General features: G+C 38.4%; 1 protein-coding gene across 4 annotated transcripts in view; it reads left to right on the top strand.

Moving 5' to 3' along the window:
• Nucleotides 1–21,574, top strand: part of ARMC8 (armadillo repeat containing 8) — a 124,576-nt gene that overhangs the window by 18,739 nt on the left and 84,263 nt on the right. For all 4 annotated transcript variants that reach the window (XR_003608425.2, XR_003608427.2, XR_003608424.2 and 1 more), the window contains exons 2-3: nucleotides 10,123–10,199; nucleotides 20,801–20,872. Coding sequence is in view for 1 of the 4 variants with exons in the window: in XM_028099096.2 (XP_027954897.1) it covers nucleotides 10,123–10,199; nucleotides 20,801–20,872 (149 nt within the window). In the remaining 3 variants the exon portion in view is untranslated. The remainder of the gene's footprint in view (nucleotides 1–10,122; nucleotides 10,200–20,800; nucleotides 20,873–21,574) is intronic.

Genomic DNA, 21,574 nt, shown 5'->3' with positions numbered 1-21,574 from the left:
TTTTCACAGGAAGACTGAGGTTGTGTTTCAGTCTTCTGTCTCTGCAGTGCTTTGGGGTGGTGGCCTGCCACAAGAGCTGTCTGTCCAGTTGTTACAGTCCTGTACAGCTCTGGAAAGCCAACCGTCTTGGCCACCAGGGCTGGGTAATCAAGAGATGTTCCCTGTGTGGGTGTGTGTGCCTACTGGCTTCAGCAAGGCAGCTGGAGAGTGTGGTGGGTGGGGCAGATTCACAGGCTTCAGAGAAGGAGCAGAAAAATGTCTTGTCTGTGATTACCTGTGGGCCTCAACAATGCTGTGAGAAAGTGCTTTGTCTTTGTGTGTGCTCCAGCTTTAGGCTGGAAGTGGGAGAATGCCACTGCCACTGGTGTTTACCAGCCCCAGCTAGGGGGCAGGGGAATATCACAACCACTTGCACTTGTGGACTTTAAGTAGGCAGCGGGAGAACTCAGAGACCATTTGCACTTGCCTGCTCTAGCCAGGGAGCAGGGTAGGACTCCAACCACCCATGCTCTCTGGCCTCAGCAAGTGCCAGGACCACTCCCCACCCTGACGCATCCCAGCAAGGCAGTGGGAGAGTGCCATGTCCGAGGTTACCCACCTGTGCTGGCCTAGCAGTCTACATGGAGAGTTCAACAATGGTGTCAGCCAGCACCTCTGTCTCTGGGGAGCATTTCAACTGTCCCTCACCCCTCTAGTTGATGCTATTAGATCAGCAAATGATTCTCCTTCACATATAATCTACATGCTTCTCAAACTGCTGTTTTTTGTTGGGTCCTGGGACAGTGAAACCACATATGAGCCCTCCAAGCGGGAAATCTCAGTTTCCTATAGCACTTTAGGACCCCTGGGTATTAGCACCATTGGTTTTCTAAGCCATTCTGGGGACTTGTTTTTCTGGTATAGATCTCAGAGGCCAGGGTGCCCAATGTGCACACCAACCCCTCCCTTCTCTGGGAGAAGCACCTAACTGGTAAGATCCTTCCCTGTTGTGTGCCATGCCAGGGCATGCAAGACCGTGTCTCTTCCTCTCGTACCCATCTAGATGTGATCTTTTTATCCTTTGTTGTGAAGAGCATTTCATCTAGTTTTCAGATCTTTTTAAGAGGGAAGTGGTCCAGCGGCGCCTGGGTGGCTCAGTCGTTGAGCGTTTGCCTTCAGCTCAGGCCATGGTCACAGGGTCCTGGGATTGAGTCCCTCATTGGGCTCCCTGCTTGGCGGGAAGCCTGCTTCTCCCTCTCCCACTCCCCCTGCTTGTGTTCCCTCTCTAGCTGTGTCTCTCTCTCTTCAAATAAATAAAATCTAAAAAGGGAAATGGTCTGTATGTAGCTGTATTGGTGCATCCATGGGAAGAGATGAGTTCAGGATTTTGGCATTTGCTGAGGCCTGCATGGGTGGTTGGAGTGTCCCCCAACTCCCTGGCTTGTGCAGATGTGTGCAAATGGTCATGGTTCTCCCTCTTCCTAGCTAAAGTCTGCCATTTTGGATCCTCCTCCCAAAGGGCAGGGTTTTAATTCAACCCCAGTCATGGATAGCTTATTCAGAAGGGTAATTAGAGATTGTTTTAGTTTGCCTTTTCAGGATGTCTGACCAGTTTTCTGAGCTCTAACTTTTTCCTTTTTTGTACTATTAAAGAAAAATTAAAGGTAGGATGATCATACAGCCTGATTTGTTTCTAGCTCTCATTTATGTGTATTACTCTGTGATAATGATTAATAGTGCCCTCTTTCCTTCTTTAAAATTGTTCTAGTTTGGATGATAAATTTGAAGGTGTATTGTTATCTCTAATACTGTTACATAACAAATTACCCTAAAACTTAGCTGCTTAAAACTATGTTTATTATCTCACAGTTTCTGTAGGTCAGGAATTCAGGTGTGGCTTAGCTGATGCCTCTGCCCCAAAGTTTCTTGAGAGGTTCCAGTCAGGGTGTTAGCAGGAGCCGTGTTTTGTTTTTTTGTTTTTGTTCTTAATTCTGTTTTTTTTTTCCTTTAAGATTTATTTATTTGAGAGAGAGAGCATGAGCAGGGGGAAGGGTAGAGGGAGAAGGAGAGAGAGAACCCTCAAGTGGACTCCATCCCAGGACCCCAGGATCATGACCTGAGCCAAAATCAAGAGTTGGCCGCTTAACTAACTGAGCCACCCAGGTACCTCTAGCAGGAGGTTTTACCTGAAAAGCTCAATCGAGGGAGAATCTATTTCCAAGCTCACTCACGTGGTTATTGGCAGGATTTAGTTCCACGTGGGCTGTTGGACTAAGGGCTTCAGTTCCTGCTGGCTCTTGGCTGGGGGACTCCTGCAGTTCATTCTGTATGAGCCTCTCCATAGCACAGCATGGAAGCTGGCTTTTCACACACACATACCAAGCTCTGAAGTGACATCCTGTCACCTCCACTACATTCTGTTTGCTAGAATCAAGTACCAGGAGGTGGGTATCACTGGGGGCCACTTAGAGGCTGCCTAGCCCTAATAAAAGGGAAATAGCTTCCATTAATACTTCTCCATAATGGAATGCAACTCATTACCTGTTTCTGTTTTTGTTTTCCTGCAAGAAGAAATTTGCTTTAGGATTCTCTTTATTATAGTGATTGGTACCTGTTTGTACACACAGTGGATTCAACTCTTCTTAGAATTAACTCAAATTCACAAGTTTGGTATCTGCAGACTTTCTGTTAAAGGGTTCCATGTACATTTTCATGTAATATAATTTCAGGGGGTGCTAGTAAGCATAAAATATCACAGGTTTTTAATATATACATTTGTGGTGGTTTTATTGCAGCTTTGAATGTGTAAAATGAGTTCAGATCCAGGTTTTAAGGGCTTGCTAGGTCATTTGTTTGAAGTCTTGTGCCAGAAGGCGGCAGTCACAGTCTGACCTTGGCTAGCTTTGCTCTCCTTTATGGGCATAAACTGTACCTTGAGCTTTAGCTGGCTGCTTGGCACATTCACTCAGTCAATTGGAAGGATGGAAGAATCACCATGTGTACAGCTAATGGAAGCTACATAAAGCAATTTAAAAGGGCATTGGTGGGTTTTTTTGTTGTTGTCGTTTTAAATAGGTTCCATAACCAGTGTGGAGCCCAGTGTGGGGCTTGAACTCACTACCCTGAGATGAAGATACGACCTCAGATCAATAGACACTTAACTGACTGAGCTACCCAGGTGCCCCATAAAAGGGCATAGGTGTTTTGAAGTGAAGATGAAGCCACATCTTGAAAGGACAGGACATCAGAAACCCTCCTAACCTTCTTGTCTCTCTGGGCAGGAGGGAAGGAGGAACCCCAGTGCTTCTCATATTTCTGGAGTAAATTGCCCAGATCAAACTGTCCCTCCCCACATTGTTGTTGGCAAGAATGAAGAAGAGCCCCAAAGTTCTTTCTACCCCTACCTCCCCCACACACTCCTGCTCTTTCCCTTGAGGTCGTCAGGATTAAACTCTTTATGCCTGTTTACATTAACTACCACAAGAAGCTCAAGGCTCTAGGGTCATTCCTCTTGTGCATATAACTCTTTTTACTTTTCTATCTAGATCTCTTGCCTTTCTCCTGCCTCTTCTCTGAACATTTCCTTCATCTTTCTTGTTTAGACCGAACTGGGATTTACCCCCGATGATACTTTTTCCCAACTTTCTTTTGTAAACTTCTCAGCTGGTGGCTCTTTTTCCTTCTCTATCTCTCATATCCATCCCTTCTATCCCTAGAGATGGAGATAGAGGCTTGCTCCTCATTGTTCTTTTCAAACTCCGCTCTTTCCCTTTTCTCTAAACACTCCTGCTCTGTATCTTATCAGACTCTACCTTGTTGTGCATCCATAGACCCCTTAGTTCATTCTTCCTCATTTCTTTGAGATTTTAGCTGCAAGCTTATGGTCACTTTCTGTAGCATTACTTGTGTGATGATTTATGGAAATTTCATTGCCTATATAGACAGTTTTTCTTTTTTTGAAGATTTTATTTGTCAGAGAGAGAGAGCATGCGCAAGCAGGGGGAGCGGCAGGGAGAGGGAGAAGCAGGCTCGCCTCGCCAACAATGCGGGCCTCAATCCCAGGACCCTGGGATCATGACCTGAGTCGAAGGCAGATACCTAACCAACTGAGCCACTCAGTTGCTGACCATTTTTCTTAAACTGTAGGCTTCCCCGATGATCATATCCTCCATCCTGCCTTGAGGTACTTATTCCCATGGTCATTTCCTAGACCTTGACCTTACCAATAACTAAAGTTCCTCCATAATCTCAATTTCAAATATCCTGCCCACCACCTTCTGTCCTTCTAAGCCACTCCTTCTGCTGCCCCAATATCAACAATCCTTCCACAGTCCATCTGTTATCTGCTGTCTATTAATCCTACCACTTTTTCACTGGCCTTTAATAGGTTCATCATTATAATTGCAACTTCGCATATACCCTCAACTGAGCTGACCCTTTCCCCTAGCTTTGTCATCCTTGTGTGGTGAAATATTCCGTGTCTGGTTAAATCCAACTCTCTTTTTCATGCCTATTCTGTACATTTTGATGTTGCTGAGGAAAACCACAGCCATGCTGACTAGTTATACTTTAAATTCATAACCATGCACCTCAAGAGAGCTAGTGCTGTCTGGCAGTCCTGGTACATTTTCTTGGCCCATTCAGTGTCATTGTCTTCCTCCTTTCTTCGTACCACCCACCTCCCCACGCACCCTCACCATTTTTTACTCTCTAAAAATAGGAGTAATCACAGACAGTGTCCACAAGTGCTCACTGCCATATCCATCTACTTAATTCTCTCTGGTTATTGTACTTTCCATGTTCTACTTGGCCAGTAAATCCCTTTCCCTCTCAATTATTCATGAACATAGTTCCAAAAGTTCTCCCCCTGCCCCAATGCAGCATGTTTTTTCTCTGTTAAAAAAATTTCCATCGGTGGCTCAGTCATTAAGCGTCTACCTTCGGCTCAGGTCATGATCCCAGGGTCCTGGGATCGAGCCCCACATCGGGCTCCTTGCTCAATGGGAAGCCTGCTTCTCCCTTTCCCACTTCCCCTGCTTGTGTTCCCTCTCTGGCTGTCTCTCTGTCAAATAAATAAAAATCTTTTAAAAATTTCCATCAATAAATAAGTATGTTCTAATTTATTCCATCTTTTAAAAAACGCTCTCCCAACTCCCACTTCTCCCTCTAGGTACTACTCTGTTTCTTCATTCTCCTTTCCACAATGAAACTCCTTGCAAGAGTTGTCTGTATTTACTTTCTTTAATTCCTCTTTTCCCCTTCTCTCTGAAGTCCTCTTCAAGCAGGCATTGGCTTCACCACTCTGCCCATACTGTTGTTGTCAAGGTTGCTGATGACTTCCCTATTTCTGTATCAGGCCCTAGTCATCATCTTATGCTATACTTTATTAATATTTGGCATATTTGATTACTTTCTCCTTGAAACAGTTTCTCATTTGGCTTCTTGGAATTCTGCTTGATCCAAGTACGCCATCGTTCAGTCTTCTGGCCTTGCTTTGTCCATGGTAAAGTGAACTCCCTTAGTGAACTCGTCCCATTCGCAAGCTGATAATTCCCTGATTTGTATATCTAGCCCACAACTGTCTCCTGAACTCCAGATTCATATATCCAACTGCCAACTTGACATTCTCACTTGGATGGCTAATAAAATTCTCAAACCTAATATGTTCAAAACTAATTTTTGATCTTCTCATTCAAACCTGCATCACTCACAGTCTTCCTCATCTTATTAACTGACAACTCAAATCTTTCTAGATACTCAGGCAAAAACCCTAAGTGTTATCCTTGGCTCCTCTCTTCTTTCACACCCCATATCTATTGTGACAGCATATCCAACTTGACAGTCATTTCAACTTCAACATTTATCTGGAATCAGTGAATTGTATTACCTTCAAAACTCTTGTCCTAGTCCAGTCTACCATCATCTCTGAAATGACAGCATTTCTGATACTGAAACAGCCTCCTACCTAGTCTCCCTGCTTTTGTCCTCTAGCCCCTCCACGTATTTGTTCTAAGATTGTAACCAGAGTGATCCTTTTAAAACAAGTCAGTTCGGGGGGGTGCCTGGGTGGCTCAGTTGGTTAAGCAGCTGCCTTCGGCTCAGGTCATGATCCTGGTGTCCTGGGATCGAGCCCTGCGTTGGGTTCCCTGCTCAACAGCGGGCCTACTTCTCCCTCTCCCTCTCCCTGCTTGTGTGTGCTCTTTCTCTCACTCTCTCTCTCTCTCTCTGTCAAATAGATAAATTTAAAAACATTAAAAAACAAAACAAAAACTAGTCAGTTCATGTCTCTTTTCCCAAAACTGTAATGGCTTCCCAACTCAAGCTATAAAAAGCAAAATCTTTAGAATGACCAACAGGGCTCTATACCAGCCCTGTCCAATGGAAAAATAATGCAAGCTATACATGTAATTTTAAATTTTCTACCAGCCATGCTGTAAACGTAAAAAGAAAACATAAATTAATCTTAATACATCTAACTTAAACCAATATATTGTATGTTATTTCAACAGTAATCAATATAAGGAATTATTAAATGAATTATTTTACTTTTTTATAGTAAGTCTTCAAAATCTGGTGTGTATTTTATACAATTTGGATGCCAAATTTTGATGGGAAATACTTGATTGGCATTTAGGTTTCATAAAATTTACAGTTGAACAAGTAGATTTGCATACCCAAGTAATTCTAAACATTCTTCAAGGTTTTCTAATAACTGAATCCAGTATTGGTTTTTAAATTTAAAATATTAATTAAAGTTAAAAAAATTAAAATTCAGTTCTTAGCTACAGTTCAAATGCTCAATAGCCATATGAGGCCAGTGGCTATCATATTAGACAATGTAGCTCTTTACCATCTGGCCCCTCTTCTCTGACCTTATCTTCTGTGGCTTTCTCCTTCACTCATTCTGTACCAACTATAATAATGGCCCCCTGTTCTTTGATCACAGCAGACACTTCCCATTTCAGAGCCTTTGCATTTGGTGTTCTCTTTGCCTAAAAAGCTTTGCCCCCAGGTGGCTACATGACTTCATCCTTCATCTTCTTCAGGTCTTTGCTCAAATGTCACCTTCTTAGAGAAGCTTTTCCTGACCAGTTTGTTTAATAACTATACCATTTGCCTTCTGTCTCAAATTCTTACATTTCCAGGTTGCCTTTTGAAAGAAGGGAGACGAGGGCTGAGAGGGGAGAGGTGACCTGATCTACAAAGGGAAGCAGTGAAATATGAGAATTGTTCCATACAGAAAAATCAATGAATATGTTAGGCAGAAGCATAGAGTAAAATTGAATAAGTGACTGTATCCCCTCAGCTCACTGCTACTTAGGCAGCTCAGAGGATTGTTTTGTTTTTTTTTTGTATGTGTGTATACATGACCCCCTTAGAGATTGTAAGCTCCTTAAATGCAAAATTCTGCCATAATAGCCTTTTGGATCTTCTTTGGCACCTAGCATAGAACTTTGACCAAAAGACAATCTGTATTCCAATTATGGGCCATCTGTTGATTAGCCTTCTGTGTTTTATATTCTTCGTGGCATCTACCTTCCCTTCTTTGTCAGTGCTAGCAACTGGTATATACTTGCTGATGGTATATGGGTGTTGGCTTCACATGTGCTATGGCTGTGACTGGGACACTGATTTCTTCCTTGTCCAGTCTCGTGCACTCTTATTTGTTTTCCAAAACCAACTCCTCTAAGGAGTCTTCATCGCTGATTCTCCTAGTTTATTAACTCCCTCCTCAGTGCTGCCTGTATGTATGTATACTTCTGTTTTGTATTCTAGTAGGGAACATAAACATGTAAACATAATTACAATAGAAAATGAATTCTTGAGGACAGGGACCATGCCTTATTCATTTAAAAATCTTTAATGCTTTCCTCAGTGCCTTGCATATAGTAGGTACTCAGTGCTTGTAAAATTGAATGAACCAAGTACAGAGCAGTAAAGAGAGTTGCTGTTAATGGGCAAAACTTATGTTGTTTAAGATGCAGGTCTTAAGCCCAAGTGTCTTTTTCTAAACCACATTGAGAGGCAAGAGATACAGAGCTGTGAGAGAGTATGTGAAGAGGAATAGTAAAATCCAAGATCAATCCCTAGATAGAAGGGAGGCTAAGGTTCTGAGGGACTCAGAAGAATTTAGTATGTTGGAAAGCCAGGGAAGCACGTGTATTCAAAGGGAGTGATGAAACTCATCTGTTTGTATTACAGGAATACTGTTTTCAGTTTTACTCTGGATTTTGCTCTTGATATATTATTTCTTGATGTATTTGTACAGTTATTTGCGTCCCTACTTAAACTTTGACAATCTGACATCAGGGTAAAGATCCATCCCTCATTTGTTAACTAAGAGATTGGGATAAATACTTTTTTAATTATGAAACTTTTTTTTTTAAGATTGTATTTATTAGAGAGAGAGAAAACATACAAGCAGGTGGAGGGGCAGAGGGAGAGGGAGAAGCAGACTCCCTGCTGAGCAGGGAGCCCAACACTGGCCTCGATCCCAGGACCCTGGGATCATGACCTGAGTCGAAGGCAGACGTTCAATGGGCTGAGCCACCCAGGCGCCCTAGGGATTGGGACAAATACTTATTAAGAATCCTTCTAACTCTGTGGTTCTGTTATTTTGAGTAAACCAGATCCTATTATCAGGTACTTTAATGGAATCCTGTTGGGCACAAGTATTTCTATCAGTTTTGCTTGTTTGCTGCCCCTGTTTGTTCTTTATAAATGGAGTGCACACTAAAAGTAGGTATTTGGGTTGCCTATGAGGATATTTTGGTAGTAAGCTCATAATAGGAAAAAATATTTTGATTTTGAATTAATTATATTATCAGAAAATTGGAATTTATGCACTTTTTCTCCAGAGATACTTTTGGTGACTCAGGAGTTTAAGCTGGCACTGTGTCTTGTCAGTTAACTGTTTCTGATCAGGGGTTCTGGGTAAACTGGAACAGTATTTCTTCCTCTCGATGCTAATTCATGACGAATGGATGGCAGTACATGAGCATATTTCAGCAGGCCTCAGAAAGAAACAGAAGGGATGAAAATTCTTTTTCTCTGGTTCTTAAACATATGTTCTTTGTTTTAAAAAATGAGGCGCCTGGCTGGTTCAGGTGGTAGAGCATGCGACTTGACTTCAGGATTGTGAGTTTGAGCCCCACCTTGGGTGTAGAGATTACTTACTAAAAGAAAATCTTAAAAAAAAAAAGAAATGAAAATTAAATATAAAAAATATTACTCCTCCAAATAAGTATTATAAGAAATAACATAATAGAGGAAACTCCACAATACAAATAAAAGGAGGTGTCTGCCTTTCTTCTTTATGTTCTAACGCTCCCCTTCTATGTAGCCTCAGCCACTTCAGACTAGACCACTCTGTTGGGCTTAATAAATCTCTCTCTTTTTAAAAAAGATTTATTTATTTGGTGGGGGAGAGGCAGAGGAGGAGTCTCAAGCAGACTCCCCACTGAACACAGAGCATGGCTCACTCTATCCCAGGACCCTAAGATCATGACCTGAGCCGAAATCAAGAGTCAGTTGCTTAACTAACCCAGGCACCCCTAAATCTCTCTAATTCTTAATTGCTTTTCCCTCACAGAAAGCATGACAACTCATTTACTTTAGTTTTTATGTTTACACATGTCTGCTTCCTATCAGTGTAGCTTCTCTGTGTCAGTCTGAAAGTCTTCCTCTTGCATATGGACTACCCCTCTTGGACTTTTTATGAAGTGCTACCCCTTTTTTCCTTTCTGAGAGCCAGATTTTCTCTCCCTTTAGTGGGTACTAAACAGAAGCAACATTCCTATCTGTTGTTCATATGAAGGTGACATCCAACAGTTGATTAAGAAACTTACCTTGCTTCTTAACACTTATGCCCAGTTCTTCTGTTGGCAAAGCTTGCAGGGCTCACCACAAAGATCCCACTGTCTAGTTACGGTTTTAGGGAAAACAAGGTGTTCTCTTTCTTCCCCATCTTATTTATCTTGTCACATACTTTTCTCAGAATGATTTAATATATTAAGTATTTTATAGACATTCTAATGCATCTGCCTTAAATTAGATGAAATAGCTATTTGATGTTGTGGGTGATGCTGTGAATTTGTGATTTGCATGGCTTCAGATGTCATAATTTTTCCCCCCACTTTCTAGGAAGTAACAGCTAGCAGTCGCCACTATGTTGACAGGCTATTTGACCCTGATCCCCAGAAAGTTCTACAAGGTGTCATGTAAGTAGTATGTATTTAAGAGTCTATCAAAAAGTCTTTTTTTGTTTTGTTTTGTTTTTTTAGTCTTGTTTGTTTTTGTGTTTGAATTTGCCAAATATTATAATTCTGAAAATGCAGGGTTAAAACTTTTTTCTTCTGTTTTAGAAGGATCCCCGACATTCATGACTTTACTATTGTACTGTAAAGAGTTGTCTGATAGTTGTTCACTGACATGGTTAACTTACTTTTTTGTAGAATACTTGTTTTATCATTTTAAAACATGTTTTTAGAGAATGCTTTTGTGACTTTTATATCCAACAAAAGCAAAGGAATAAAACTGATGATCTTTTATAATTGTAAAGAGTGGGAGAATACATCAGTAGGGTTTTTTGTTTTATTTTGTTTTTGGTTAACTCACTGGCTATAAGGCTTGAATCTCCTACTGATGTTTTAAATCTCAGAGTTCAGAAAGCAGTCATTGGAAATCTAAATTCTTGATAATCTGAATGCCCATTTTTTTCCTCCAAAATTCCCTAGTGTTTAATGTGAGGAAACATTTTTAAGCAACAGACCCGAGGTGTTAATATTTTTAAAAACTTAAGTCAGATAAGTGTGATAAGATTGCAAGTGATTGAAAGATGAATTCTCTATCCTAAGAGCAGATTATTATGCTCTCGACACATGACTTCTAGGGGAGAAGGTCTAGCCTAAGACTCCTATTAGCGTTGGCAAACATGGAGCGCCCACAGGCTTGAACTGTGTCCAGGGGAAGGAGGAAACAAAAAAGGGTCAGGATGTTTGGTATAGCAGTGAGGGCACACATGAGTCCCTGTATTATTCTCTTACCCTGTTAGTGTCATCAGCCAAATAGTACTTTTCAGTTTAACTTTTGCTCAGTCATGGCAAGGCGAGGATGCTTTCTTTATAGAAGTATCTACAGATTGTAATTCTTATTCAAACCACTCCCCCCTATCTTCCCCCCAAAAAAGCGCATTGTATAAGGCATGTCTTGGGGATGTGGATTTGTAGGGTAGAGGCAAGATAAAAGTGAGTAAGGATGCTTGACTATTCAAATTGAGCTGGAAAAGAAGGGGAGGAGCTGGATGTAGACCCACCTGGCATACTTGACACCTTACTTCACATTTTCTCAGTTTACAGAATCAGGAGATTACAGTTCTTATTTTCTCATTATGTTGACCTTGCCTTTGTCCCCTTCACTAGGAGACTTTGTAATGATTTAATCAGCCCCATTTGTAGACTAGTTTGATTATTACCAGAAAAAGTGTTATTAAATCCATCTATTAAATAAATTAACACTCCTCCTTAGGCAGACACTCCCCACACACAGCCAGACAGTTTTGTATATTAGTAATCCTCGATATCATTTAGGATTGTTCAATAAATAGTTCAGTTGAAAATGTCAGACCCATTAAGTGTTCCATGAGTGACAGAGATGATGTATCATTATTTTTATTATGATTGCTAGAGTGGTTATTTAGGAGAAAAGCTAATTTTGTCAAGATTTCTGTGTGAAAGACTTTTATCTTGTATCAGAAATGAGTAGCTAATTCAGGTGTTACTTGTCACTCTGTGAAATTTCTCATTTCCCGAAGAACACTGTAGCTTCTTGAAAATTGATAAATAAGGCATAAAAAACAGTGGAAAGAGTATATTGTAACAAACAGGCTAAGGTGAAGTTTGATGGCCTTAGCACCTCTTAAAAAAGTTATCAAGTTTAGGACACTAAACTGTTAGCTAAGACAGATGAGCAAAATTTTTGTGGAGGGATGGTGGAGTACAAAGATTATGGGCTTTGGAGTTGGACAAGAGGTTGAATTCTTGGTTCTGACATTTCCTACTGGAGGCTTTTCCTAGCTGTGTGCTGGAGCAAGTTACTTAATATCCTTGAGCCTCAACTTCATCATCTCTAGAGGGAGAATAATATGTCCATCTTACCAAGTTGTAAGAATTGAGTTAGAAATTTAAAATCCAGTGCTTGGTATGTTGATAACCACAAATTGGCACTGAAGTGATTAATCATTATTGACCCTAATTTAACACAACTTCAAAAATAAGATGATTCTTTTCAAAGAAGAGAAAGAAAAACAACATCAAACGGAAACAATTCAAACTGATGGAGATGGTGGGGGGGCTAGAATTCTTAATTCAGACGAGAATGCAAGTGATAACATATAAATGTGACTGCTACTTACAATAGTAAAATCTGTTTAAAATTGGAAAGGCACAGATCACCCCAAATCTTTTTACTTTATGTCAGAATAGAGCTAGCCTTATATGGATATGTGTAGTGTGATTTGATAAAGTGTCCCTTTCCCCAGAGAAAAATTTATTCTTTCTTACTTACTATTTTCCTAAACTTTGTCACTGTCTGAAAATTAATTGTACGTAGTCAAGAGAATAAAAAGTGAACTATATTTTTAACATTTTATTCTTAAGTAACCTTGTCTAGTACTAAAATAATACAGTATTGATAGAGGAAAGGGGGAACCAAAATGAGGTTTAGGAAGAGAGTTGACCAATTTTTTTCTCTTTTATACACATTACATAGCTACCATTGAGTCATACAGAGACCATTACTAGACCAAAATAGGTAGGTAGAAGGGAAGTAGCCACACAGTGTAAACAACCAAAGGTACCCTCCTAACTTTAAGGAAAGAGAAGGTAGAAGCTGAAGTAATCAGCTTTGAGTCCAAAATATCCAATTGGAAAGACATTTTAAAAATTGGCAACTAGCTTTAGCTATGAGACAACCAGAGTTTTATCATTTTTCTAGCTATAAGCTTGATTTTTCTTAATAAGGATTGTGAACATATAAAACATACCAGCAGGAAAAACAAAATTGAAATTAAAGGCAAGTAAGGACTTCTCATCATGGTCTATAATCTGCTCAGCCATGTTAGAGCCACAGTCCTACCCATACATATAGGGAACTTCTTTGTAGCTAACCCATGTCACAAAGGACCATTTTACATAGTTAGTGAATGTGCCGTTATTGAAAATTACTGTTCAGCAACAGAAGTGCTTAATTTTCATTGTTGAAGAATGAGGAATTCTCTAGAAATAACTTTTATTAGTTGTACAATATTTGGTATAAATTTAAATGATTATATTGTATCAAAGGTTTGAATACAGAATCAGATTCTAAAAGAGCAAAGTTTCAAATACATAACTGAATCGACGATCATTAGGTAGGATATAAGATAGATAGGAACAGAGAAAACAGGGAGGTCCGTTGTGTAGGTCATGAATTATAGCCTTTGGAACCGAAACAGAGTAGCTATATCAAAGAAACTACACTGCATTGCAAATTCTGAGCTTCCTCTAGGAGACAGATCTGTATATTACCTTAAACAGTTACAGGATATTTTTTTGGTGAAGTTGCTAATGTATTAGCTCAACGATGTTAAATCTCCTAGTTGAAGAAGAAAACTATTCAACTGTTTATGTAGATAAAGTCAAAGCTGCTTAATACTGTGATTTTTTTAAAAAATATCTAATAAATTAGAGCACCTGATCTGGTTTTTACATTAGTGACTCTCTGGAAAAGATCAACAGATATCACTACGTGGCCCTGTGTTGAAGAGCAAAAGATGATAAAAGTCAATGTGGCTGTCTTTGTAGTTTCCAAGTTGAATAGAACTAGGAAACTAGACTGGATCTCTTGGTAATCTCAGGCAGGCAGTTGAGGGTACTGTAGAATTGTTGGGTGATTTTCACCAAGTATCCACTTCTAAAAAATATTTTCTGAAGTATTTTAATGTACTGATGATATAAGTTTATTTTGGTAATGATTACTTGATTTTTCTGGTTCCAGGAAATTATGTACCTCTGGTTTTAGTAGAACATAGACAGGTTCCATTTTTCTTGCATGAACTAAAGATAAGAGCTTTCATAAAATGAAGGCTTTGGATTTTGAGAAATTTTAAAGGATAATTTTCGGAATAATTCAAAAGAAATAATCCTGTCAGTTACTTTAAAAATGTTACAGATAAACATAAATAAAGATGACCATATACCAAATGAAATGGAGTGACTCTGAGTCTTACTTGTTTAAACCTGTGTATTCTGAGACAATTCAGTCTGTTTAAAAGGGTGGCAAGTTTTTCCAAAAATTATTAGATCAGATTGACATAGTTTTACACACAGATAGATAAGCTGTTTGTATGTGGTATTAACTTTGAATATCAAGAATAGCTGTATATTTGTATGCATATGTGTGTGTATATATCTGTCTTGTCATATTTGTAGAACATTTAACTGTATGCTGCCATATTATAATGTAACATTTTTGATGTTCTTTGGAATGATTATATGTATTAAAATATTTATTATTTGTTAAAACTGCATTTATTTTAATGTAGTTCCCTATATTGTATTCTTCATTTTTGGAGAATGTAAGGTGATTTGTAATCACACATTGATAAAACAAAGAATTAAACATATTTCTGATTTCTGAGCTAGTATTTATACAAACTGGAACTGTATCTAACACCATGTACATTCCAAAAATCTACACAACAGGGTAACTTGTTTATAAGAAAGGATTAAATTACCATCGATTCTCAGTTCTTTTCAACTTATACATATAGTAGGTGCACAATACATGCCTCAGTTGAGTTGAAATGTGAAGTTCACTGTAAATTTCTCAAGTGCCTCTTGGATCAAAGACTTATCTTAGAAATAGCTTTGGTTTGGATAATAGATCACCATTATCTAATTCTTTTACAGTTGGCAGTTCACTTGTGGCAATGGTAACTTAATTAGAATATGAGCATATCTCACTCCCTAACCATGCCGGATAGCAGAAAGCTTATTATACTTGGATGTTTGGATGTTACATTCTCCAAAAAGACATCATAATTAATTATAATTACAGGGACAGAGCAGCGAGTATGTTTGTAATTTTCCAAGTCCAGATAGTTTTGTAAGTTGTTTATCATGTTGCCTTATTCTAGCTACCCACAAATGTATATTTCTCCTTATTTTACGGATATCTTAGGACCAGTGAGTTTTCAGAAGTAGGTCAAACTTTATACTCAGATTGTAGTTTTCAGTATCCAGTGTATTTTTTGGCTACTTCGCATCAGTTAGACCAAGGATTGAATGTACAGTATTCCAAATAGGAGCTTCTTCAGGTAAGTGAAAAGTAATACTGGTTCAAAATGATCTTTAGCTTGTGGCTTCAGCCTTCTATGATCTTAAAGATCATTTTCTGGTTCTAGATACTAGGTTTTCATTTAAAATTTATGCTGTTTTGACTGACTGACTGAAACTATTTCTCCAGCAGGTCTAGATCTCAGTTCTTTAAAATTTTTTTCCTATTGTTTTAATTGTAAAGTGCAGTGTTTACTTTCTGTCTTGGTTTTAATTTTTTTTTTTTTTTTAAAGAGAGGGAGAGAGGTGGGTGGAGGGTGCAGAGAGAGAGGGAGAGAGAGAATCTTAAGCAGACTTCATACCCAGTTTGGAGCCCCACACAGGGCTCAATCTCAGAACTCTGAGATCAGGACCTGAGCTGCAATCAAGAGTCAAATGCTTAACCAACTGAGCCACCCCGGTGCCTCAACTTTCTTGGTTTTGGTCACCATCCTGATATTCTAATTTAGATATAAGTTCTGGTAGGCACTGTACATGTTGGTTTAATAGTTGAGCCTTTTTCTCTACCTACTGAAAATTAATCTCTTTCAGAGTAAAGAAAGGAAGTAGAAAGGTTAGCCTCCATGTGAAAGTAGATGCCTCTTGAGTCCATTTATTAGTGGACAAATAAAAGTTTTTAGCTAGATTTTAACTGAGAATGTTCTGTGGCAAATTCATTTTTGTAACATAATAATATTGGCTTCTTCTCCCATCCTCAAAGAGTGGGATATCCCCAAGGCTTACTTTTTAGTTTTTCCACCTGGGTGTTTTTATCTTACCTGAAAGATTATTCATGTGTCCAAAATCAAGATAGATCCTTGTCTTGTTAAGGGATTTATTTTCTAAGCTTCCTAGTTCTCTGCATCTAGGAACTCAGACTTGAAGTAGTCACTCAAGACATGTCACATATCACATTTCCTGTACCCATCAAATCATCTTGTTAACTGCTTCCCCTCAGAATGTCTTCTGTCTTAGTGATTCCTGTGGCTGCCATCCTAGTCAGTCTCACATAACTAGATACCTGGATGGATTGCATAATTCCTTCAACAAACATTTGTTGAGTGTCTACAGCGTGCTAATAAGCATTGTGATGGGGTAAGAGTATGTAAGAATGAATAATGTAGTCACTGCTCTGGAGGATCCAAAAGTCTAATGAAGGAATCAGATAGCTAAATAGATAGTCCATTATAGTTTGGTTAGTGAATGCTATGTTAGTCATAAGCCCAGGGCAATCTTGGGACCACAGAGGAAAGGCATCAGCCATTTAGTTGCCTCTCTTGACTCTAGTATTCTCTGCATTCCTGTCCATCCCATATTCGTTTTGTCTTCCTTAGTCACTGCTTTCTTCATATCCTTTTTCTGATGGAAACATGACTGCTCCTTTATCCATCCCCCTTTAGTTTGTCTCTTCTTCCTGTCACTTTTTTTATGCTCTGCTTAATGTTCCCACCTTAAAGGGACACTTCTTTTCAATCCAGGCTCCTGGTCTTGCCTCAGAAATATGATGTATTCATTTCCAGTATTGTCTTCTATGAATGGCTTTTCCATTTGCCTTTCCCATTCACTGTCCAAATCCCGGCCGTTTTCTAAGGTTCATTTAGTTCTACCATTGCTTCAAAACCTGTTAAGCTTGTCTGATCATCTACTTACCTCAGCCATATAAGCACTCGATTTATAATATAGCACTGTCTTACATTGCTAGTGTTATTTTTATCTCCTCAAGGAGATTGTAAACTCTTCAAGCATCCCATTATGTGATGCTTTTGTATCCATAGAGCCTAACACAGTGCTGAGCTCAAAACTTAATTGTTGAATTTCAGGAGTATATAAGTAAGGCATTTTTTCCCTCTAACATTAAAAGTTGGTAGATACAAGATATATTCCTTTGATCTACTGGGAAAAGGATGTCTTTAATTGAAAGGTAGAAATCCTTTTTCATTTTGTATAAAAATGTAAAATTGAAACATGGGAGGAAAAAGGAAATATGTTAGCTCACTTCTTTTCAGTCAGTTTGTTCTGAATACCTGATATGCTGGAGGTAATGGAAAAAACACTTGGCATAAAAGACATGGGTTGAAACTGGCTCTGTCATTTAATGTGGAGCTCTGAGAAAAGCCCAAACCTGAGTCTTAGCTTCCTCATCGGTAAAATGGGGTTAATATTACTCAAGGTTATGATGAAGATTACATAAAGTAATGGATATGGAATGCTTTGTTAAACTTCAAAGCAGTATATAAGTTTTGTATAATTTTATTGTGCCCTCATCTTGGATGATAGTTATGAGGCTATATTTTACAGAAGTATGGGTGGATTTCTATATGGTGCATGTTGTGATCCATCAATAGTAAGTTGCCTGATATTTTCAGGTCAGACTGGCTTTCTTGCCTGTCAAGAGGAAACAGACTTCTATCCTAACAAAGTAATGAGGGTGCTATGATAGAGGGCAGCTAGCTGGGACACCTAACCCAGACCTGGAAGTTGTCAGGGCAAGCTTCCTGGAGGAAGTGAAATTATTGTCTAAGGTCAGACCTGAAAGATGAGTAAAGGTAGCCAGGGCAAAGTATGAGGGGGAGGGGATAAGGAAATGAGAGAGAGAGGGAGAGAATAGCTCCACTCTGGCTGGCTCTGAAATTGAATCCTATACCATATTTAGATCTGCTAAAGATGGGTGTATGTGATGATTATTATCTCTTTGGCTGTAACTGTTTCATAGATAAGATCTAGTATCCCTTTATAGTAACAACTGAATAGAATTTATTTGCTGGGGGTGTTAACGTCTTTTCTTTCTTATGTAGCATTGATATATTTTATTTATTAGAACCACAGCAAGAATTAATTTCTTTAGACATTGGTCCATTTTATTAATTCTCTTCAGTCGCATTTACTATATAACTACCAATTGCCTCCTTCATGTCTTCTTTGTAAACTATTAAGAGAACTGGAAATTGGTTTTGGAGGGGTTTTTGTTTATTTTTGTCTATAAAAACATTTACTTTTCCATGGCTTCAGATATTTGGAACGTGTTTATAAGGTAATGTGGGGACACCTCATTTTTGCTTAGTTTAGGAAGAATGGAGAGAAATCTGGGGAAATGTTCCTGTTGGGAGTTCCAGAATAGAGAGAGCATCCAGAATGGCACCTGGCACAAAATAGACTCTCAATAGATAGCTGCTGGACAAATGGATGTACTACATTAGTATAGACAGAACACATTAAGAGAAGGAAAGAAGATGAAAATAAATAGCGAACTGCTAAGTTAGGGTCTATAAGCTGATGATTGGGAAGTAAATTTGTATAAGGAGGCAGAAGCCTAGATGTATAGTTTCACCTACTATGCTTTGCTAAATGAGGCTTTGATATCACATAATTTTATAGTTGTCTATCAGAACTTGGTCAAAACCCTAGTAAGCTACATTCAGCTAAGTCCCCATAAACGAAAAAATACTCCTACTTATCCCCTGTGAACCATATGGAAGATCTGAGTGATAGTTTACAGAGAGAACTAGATCAGGCCCTGAAAAAAATAGACCTACCCTCAGCTCCACTGAGCTACTGGAAGACTAGGCCAATAGTATTTGGCTCAAAACTTGTGAAAATGCCATTCAAAAACTTGTGGCGAGAATCAGCTTTCATCAGATCACTGCATCATAGCAATATTCTTCTGCCATAATTGAAGAAGGTAATTAAGGAGAAAGGGCATTATAATTATTACCAGGGTTTTTAATGCCAGTGAATTTGGTTGGTATTGGAAACACATGCTGACTATAACATTTAGTTGTTGATTTTTTAAAGTAACTTTTTCTCCTGTTTTCTACTTTGTTTTTCTACAAGATCATGGTTTGCCAATAATAGAATTTTTTAGAATTCTAAGTTTCAAAGTTGGCAAAAAATTTCCTATATACGTTAGACTGTTGCCACCTAAAAGAGTCAGAAGAGATGCGTGTGAGAATGTAGGGGAACTTATTTTGGGATATGAAAGAAATGTGTGAACTAAGAACTTTGAGGCTCTGTAGCAATGGTCTTAACACAGTCAAACCTGACTCCCCCCCCAACAAACATTTCTTAATGACCACGGTACTACCTTGAAATTAAATCTATAATAATATAACTCCTCACATACGTAACTACAAAAATAATGTAACGCCTTTTCTGCTTATAAGGGAGGAAAATTATCTTTTTAAAAATTTTTTTAAATTTAAAAATTATCTTTTTAAAGATAATTTATAATGTTTCTGTATGTAAGTGTTTGGTATTGATAACTCCAATACTGGGAGTGGCCCCTGTGCTAGGTGGTCTGATTTTCCAAAATGAAATGATTTCTAATAAAAAGTATAATTTCCTTTTTTTATTTAGAGGGCCAGATGCAATACCGAAAAATACAGGTTTCTTTAAAACTGTACAAAAACGCTTTCTAATTGTAAAACTGTGGCCAGAAATTTCCAGACACCCTCATAAACTTCTGAAAGGCCCCTATGGGGCTTTAATCCTCTCTTCCCCACTTTGAGAACCACTGCTATATAGAATCACATAGTGTTCTAGTGTTTTATATTAAGATAGCACTACTGACCAATTAGGGTATTTCTTATTATTAATCATTTTATTAGTAGTACTAGGTTTATTTTGAGCCATTTATTTTTTCTCTACCTGTCCTTTGGGACCAATCAGTGTTTGTGAACCAATTGGTCATTCATAGAGATACTCTTCTTGTGGAATAGAGTTTTACTCCTGATCTGAGTATAGCTACAATAAAAAATACTGGTGAATATGTGGGAAATATAAAAGATTTTTTCTTATTTTTTAATCTCTTTAAAAGGTAATTGGCTGCTTAAGTAAAAAATAGTAACTATATTATTTCTAACCAATTAAAAAATAAAATATATATGACAGTAATAGCACAAAGAATTGATGGAGAAATGGAAGTATATGCTTGCAAGACTCTTAAAAAACAAATGAAATGAGATACTATCCCTTGAAGACTGACTGTGATAAGTTAAAAGATACATATTGTAAATTGTAAAACAACCGCTAAAAAAACAATAAAACTCAAAGAGGCACAACTAATAAGGCAATAAAGGAGATAAAATGGAATCATAAGAAATACTCAGTTCAAAGAAGTCAGAAAAAGAGGAAAGAAAGGGACAAAGTCATGATCCCTGAAACAAGGTCAGATACATTGTGTGGGCCTTTTCTGAAGAACTCAACATGCTTTTTATTGGAAGTCTTTTACAAGTACTCAGGGTATCTCCCACTTTCCCCACTCCCACACTGTCCTGTTTTACAGCTCCCAGGCTCATTCAGCACCTATCTCTGTTCCTTCTCTTTGGTACTCAGGTGGATTTGACTGTCACTAACTACTATATTTGCCAGTACAAGATGTTACATAATAAAGATAAAGCAGAATGAATTGATTACTGATTTTTCTGTGATGTCTCAACATACCTTACCCTTTTCTCTTCCCCTGAATTCAGAGACATGAAAAATGCTGTAATTGGAAACAACAAGCAGAAAGCCAATCTCATTGTTTTAGGAGCTGTTCCAAGGTATGTTTGCTATCAATCCCTTTTCTGATATTCATACTAAGTTTCTAATGTATTTCTCATTCTCATCCATAAGACCCATCTTTTTTCTGTATTGTCTATCCTATTTTTGAAAGTCTCTTAATTTTTAAAATAAATGCTTTGAAATATATGAAGCATTTCTTTAGAAATTTTTAAGTACCAGAGAACGGAATATAAAGCAAATGTATTAATACTTTTTGGAAATTCAGGGGAAGATCATTGACCCTGCAATAAAAGGATGTGTTGGGTAGATAGATGATATACACCAGCCTGATTCTTTATCTCCTCAGAGCCTTGGCCAGTTTTTTTGTTTTTTGTTTTAAAGATTTTATTTGTCAGAGAGAGACCACGCGCGCGTGCACAAGCAGGGGGAGTGGCAAGCAGAGGAAGAAGCAGGCTACCCGCTAAACAAGGAGCCTGATGCGGGACTCGATCCCAGGACATTGGGATCGTGACCTGAGCCGAAGGCAGACGCTTAACCGACTGAGCCACCCAGACGTCCCGCCTTGGCAGTTTTGTATGATTGGATAATAATTTCTTAGGATTCTCAAAGCCTTTTTTGAATTAAAAAAAAAAATCCTGCTAGATTTTTAATCCTGCTTTTCTTTTTTTAATTTCTGATTTTTAGAATTTGCTGTTTTTTAACTTAGAAAGTTTGGTCTTTTTTCTAATGAACTGAATTTC

Source organism: Eumetopias jubatus, unplaced genomic scaffold (assembly GCF_037043125.1).
Source record: "Eumetopias jubatus isolate StellerSeaLion01/CBP00866 unplaced genomic scaffold, mEumJub1_p1.0 scaffold_1, whole genome shotgun sequence".
Lineage (NCBI taxonomy): Eukaryota > Metazoa > Chordata > Mammalia > Carnivora > Otariidae > Eumetopias > Eumetopias jubatus.
The sequence above is the reverse complement of the archived record's forward strand: the minus strand, read 5'-3'. Positions and strand labels throughout refer to the sequence as shown.